Source organism: Pteropus alecto, unplaced genomic scaffold (genome assembly GCF_000325575.1).
Source record: "Pteropus alecto unplaced genomic scaffold, ASM32557v1 scaffold314, whole genome shotgun sequence".
Classification (NCBI taxonomy): domain Eukaryota; kingdom Metazoa; phylum Chordata; class Mammalia; order Chiroptera; family Pteropodidae; genus Pteropus; species Pteropus alecto.
The window spans coordinates 1,180,643-1,185,861 of NW_006435849.1; the positions used below are offsets into that span (position 1 = coordinate 1,180,643).

General features: G+C 46.9%; 1 protein-coding gene across 1 annotated transcript in view; it reads right to left on the minus strand.

The window, feature by feature from the left end:
• Positions 1-3,414, minus strand: part of LOC102893246 (zinc finger protein 708-like) — a gene marked incomplete at its 5' end in the record, with an annotated part of 46,330 nt that extends 42,916 nt beyond the window's left edge. The window contains 3 exons of the mRNA XM_015589206.1: positions 2,637-2,776; positions 2,862-3,049; positions 3,337-3,414. Coding sequence (XP_015444692.1) covers positions 2,637-2,776; positions 2,862-3,049; positions 3,337-3,414 — 406 coding nt within the window. The remainder of the gene's footprint in view (positions 1-2,636; positions 2,777-2,861; positions 3,050-3,336) is intronic.
• Between the last annotated feature and the right edge of the window lie 1,805 nt (positions 3,415-5,219).

A 5,219-nucleotide genomic window follows, 5' to 3' on the forward strand; every position in this document is an offset into this window, starting at 1 on the left:
ATGGTGAAACTGGGGAAGAGGAACTCACTGCCGGAGGGACAAGCGGGTTCGGGAACTTTAAATTACGGGGCAGACCCCAAAACCCTGAGGTGGAGGATGGGGCCGTGAGGATAGCGACGTGTAGGTCTAAATCAGAAACAACAAGGACTCCCACACGTGACTGTGGCCGGTTGTCCGCGTTATCCGCTTCCGGGACTGCAGGAAACTGCGCGTGCGCGGAAAGGCGGGGCCTGCGGGGTCAGGGGGCGTGTCCGTAGTAGGAGTGGGGCCTGGACGCCCGGGCTCTGAGCCTCGGCCCGCCTCCTGGGCCGCTTTTCCGTCTGTCCTCCTGCCCACCGAACTGGTCTCCACTTTAGGGGCTAGGGCGCTTATATTGCAAACGCAAATATTTCCTCCTAACGAGGTGAAAATGGTTTAGGTGAAAACTTTTTGGGCGATCGGATAGGGGCGCGTGTCCTGGGAACAAAAAGGGAAGAGTGCTGGGACCTGGGGATAGGGGACCGGGTCCTTGTCGGCGGTGGTCGTGGGGGGCGGTGGTTGATCTCAGAGCATCTGAGGCCCCAGTTACAGCTTCTCATTTAATCAAGCAAGAGTCGAAGTTGTCTATGGAAATCGGAATGCGAAATGTAAACTGCTTGTGCGGAGTCTGCAACTTTATACTAACTACACACCAGAACATAATTTTTGACTTCTGTTCCCCATTCACTTTGAACGCAGAGATGCCACAGTGTCCTGGATTCCAGAACGTTCTGGGGCCGGCCCTGGGCCGTGAGGGTAGAGGGCAGAGACTGCCTTAAAAGAAGAGAAATTTCTGCTTGTGTACATATAAATTAATTTTTATTTGTCATTCTATACCACCCTTTCTGAGATAAATTATAAATCCAAATATATTTGAGACATACTGGATGGCGTTCTGTAATTTGCTGATGTCATTAGTATAATTTCAATATTAGTTTTAAACACTATTCTCAGTTATTTGGAAAATTATTTTTAACTTGAAATTTAAATTATATATTTTAACCTTTTTGTTTTCTGTTACTGCTTTGTGTCAAATGCAGATAAAGAGGCTTGTAAAAAGTGTACTTTTTAGAGATTTCCTTTGCTGTTAAAGTGAAATATTATGAAATATTTTCAGAGTAGTGATAAAGATGTCTGATCTTCATGCGAACAATAAAAGTGCATAGTAAAACTAGTTTTTCACATTTTAATAGCATCACTTATACCTTTAATGATTTATTATTTTAAATATGCAGGTTACTAGCTCCTTTTCTGTATCCTGTGTAAATTCTAAAGATGATACTGGCTGATCTGTTTTTCACAGCTTCTGTTTATGACTGCTCATTCTAGTGCTGAAACTCTAAAGAATGGATGAATAAATGCCTCCACGTTGTTCAAAAAACCAAAAATTTTAGGTAATCATGTATTTCTTCGGCAGAATGCAGAGACCCTGGACTCAGTAGGGTCAGGGCTCAAGAGAACGAAAGGGAATTTTTTATGCTTTTTCTCGGTAGAATGCAGAGACCCTGGACTCAGTAGGGTCAGGGCTCAAGAGAACAAAAGGGAATTTTTTATGCTTTTTCTCATATTTAAACTTCGTTTTTGTTAGATTCATTACTAGGTTGGTTTGTTTTTGTGTATAATTACATCCTTACCCTCGCGATATAACTTGCTTATTGCAACTTTTGTACTTCTGTCGGCACTTGTTCTGTATATTGAAGCCATGTCAACGTTCAAAGTGATTTGTAATGTCATCGAATTGGTTCCATCCACTAGAATGAAACCTGCCCTCCCTACTTAGGACAAGAGCTGTTAGGTGAAGGAGAGACAAGATGCAGATGAAGTAGGAGTGAAAAGAAAACAGCCTCCCAACTCACACGTGCACTAAAACAAATTTCATATGGGTAAATATATAATTATTTACAATATGCAGTACATGAAGACATTAATATTTATTTCATCACTATGTAATATGGAAAAAAGTTCAAGAAGAAAACAATATCCCAACACTTATTTTTCTTACATAAAATGCAAATAAAATCTCTATAAAATAAGATACAATATGGAACAAATGACAACATACTATGTTAGATTTAATGTCCTCTAATAAAATAAGACACATTGAAGTCTATGAAATAGAAGAAAATCTACAATTAAGCACATCATATGAGGCCGCTAAAGGATAAATACATACGATCAGTAACTATTTAATATGAAGTTAACTAAAGGGGAAACAAGTGCCATGATTATCTCACCATGCCTTCCTCAACCTGCAAGTAGATACATTCTCCACACAGAATTAAATCCTATTAAAGGCTTGTGGACATCAGCTCTCCATGCACTTGAGGTGAGAGGGAGGAATGCCTTTTCAAAATGCAAGGGGGAGGACAGACACATTTGTTGACTTTACTTTTAAATATCCAAATATGTAAGAATTTCACCCAGATATTTGTTGTCATTCTCAAATAATGTTGGGTATTCAAAGATATTCATCTGCTGCATGGGCACCAGTGCCCTTAGCTGAGCCCTAATTCCAGGCACTGGCGGCCTCATCCATCTCCCGTCGCAGGAAGAGGGGAACCCTCCCATGTCTACCTCCTAGGAGGAGCTCTGGGCTTCTTCCCTGTCTCCAGCTGGACCCCGGGGACCCGGCATTGGAGTTGGGACGAGCCAGCAGGGATGACATAGGCCGCCTGGGTGGCCATGGTGTAGACGGTCTGCACCTGGGCGCACAGACACCCCCGGATCTGGCGAGCATGGAGAGCTGCTCCCAGCTCAGCTGGGAAGGAACCCGCTGGTTCTGCACTCGGACCGTGTTCTGATAAATGGCCTCAGACATTGCACGCAGGGAGGTCACCAGGCACTTCCGGAGTGGAGGCGGCTGGACTCCTGGGGACCTGGATCTCGGCGCTTGCTGCACCCGGTGCGCCTCCTCTGGGCTCTCCTGGGGCAGACATCCGGAGTCGTCTCGCAGTCGCTGCTGTGGCCAGCATCAGGGACTTTTCGAGTCTTCTTTTCCAAAGTCACACTGCGCTCTTCTCCCAAAGAGGCCCTGCGGAGGTAGCACATGGGTGAGAGACCCGCCCGATTAATTCCCAGGGGACCCCATTCCCAATTCTCACCCTGCAACCTCGCAGGAACCCCACAAATGTCTTGTTCCTTTTCCGACCCCACATCTCTACAGGAGGTGGCGCCTCACCCATCCTGGGGCCCCAAATTGTCTCTGGGTCCCAGAGTCTCAAACCGCTGCTGCCAGCGCACACCCCGCTTCGTGCACGCGCTCCAAATAGTCTCAGCTTTTCTATGGGCACACTTCGGGCCCAAAGAGCAACATCTTACCTGCTGTAGCGCGGGGACTGTCCCTGGGTCTGCTTTTCCTCCTCCTGGAGCTCTCCCGATTGGAGCAGCGTTCTGCTTCTGTGAATAAAGTGAGAGTTTCATTGACTCTGCAACCTGGGCACTCTGGAAAGACTAGTCCATCCTGGACACACGTGGAGCCAAGGCTGCAACCAAAACCAATTTCCCAGCTCTTCTTAGAGTCCAGGATCCTCGAGGCCCGGGCAGCCAAGAGCAGCACCCAGTTCCCTGCAGGGGGAGACTGAGCTGCCCATGTCCTGGCCCCCTGCCCCCGCAAATAAAACCTGACCCAATGGAGCAACGCAGCTCTTTCTGCCTTTGAATTCGGTTTCCTTGGAATTCTCCTCTTTGTCTGTCTTGGGCTCTGACCCTGGAGAAAAAGAAGTTTTTTAGGTGACTGGCCTCCTTCCATGTACACAGAAACCCCTAGTCCATCCCTGACCCACATTTGCGGTCATTTCCCTCAACTGAAGCTGAAGCTGTTCAGCCAGCGTCAAGTGTGCCCGGAGCACCTGGTTCCAGGGCATCACTGGCACACTTGGAGAAGCCCCTGGAGGGCTAGGTGATGTTTCCTAGCACCTATCTCCAAATATAACCCAACTGCGAACACTCGGGGTCCCGGATCCCCCCACCCCTCCCTCAGGCCTCCACAGAAACAGCCCAAGTTCTTACCTTGCCTTTGGGTGCTGTTCTCTCTTAACTGGGAAGAGAAAGTCTTGCTCTCTTCTTCGAATGCTTTCTCCTCATCTGAGCCCTTTTCTTCAAAGGAGTTCTTTATGAGGGGGTGCTGGTCAGTGGGGCTTCCAATGGAGGGGCCGTGAGGGTCTTAGTTTCTCATGCCGGAGTCCATCTCAAAGTTCAAGGGAGAGACCTTCCCTGTGACAGTCAGAAGTGTGGGTGGGCCTGATGGGCCTGCCTTTTAAGAGCCCTTCACAGGGTGCGGCTCTCTCCTATTGGGTGAAAATGTTCACCTTCCTGCCACTCATCAGAGCCTAAGATGGGCCGACATTAGGAATGTGCTTATTGTGGTTTGTCAGCAAAAGGTCACTGCCACCTCTTAATACCAACAGGAGTCCTCAATATGGGGTGTGGTAAAAGGAGAAACTTCATTCAGGTAAACAATTTGGAAATGCAGAGACACAGCCTCTGGTGGAAACCAAAAGTGTACTCCACTGAGACAAAAGTGAGGCAAATTATTATAAATTCCCTCCTTACTCTCTGATTGGTCTACATTTATGCAAATCCAAATTTGCACGGTCTGATTGATTCTAATAGTTCTGTCCTGATTGGTCGGAATTACGGTGTTCCGATTGTTGATTATGGAGTTGCCTGATTAGTCAGGAAAGATGCAAATGAAGATAAAGTTGAGCAGTTCTGATTGGACAGCTCAGGTCTCAGTCAATTGGTTGAAGTACAATACCAGGAACTCCTTTTTAAGGATTGACTCAGATGGCAGGAGCAGAGTGCAGGGAGCTGGAACCAGGCTGTGGCTTTCCCCTAAAATGCAAAGTGTGTGAGATGCCTCTGTCTGCAATGGCTGCTAGGCTCTGGTTATGAATTTGTGCCCAGTTAACCACGAGGAGTCCTGCTTGGACAATAATATTTGACCTCTAAATGTCCACGAGTTGGGAAGACTTTGGCACAGTCCTGTCATAGAGTCAAAAAGCAGAATAGCAAAGCCAGGAGGCAGAGAACCAGAAGGCAGAAGGTCCTCCGCATCTTACTTCTGGCCTCAAACACACCCAGAATTATTCAAGACTCGGCCCAGATTTCTGCTTCTTCCACTATGAAACAGGAACTGAAAGGCTGGGTTACAGAGGCTCATCGGAAGGATTTCTTCCTTATCAATGAAATGCATCTATTTT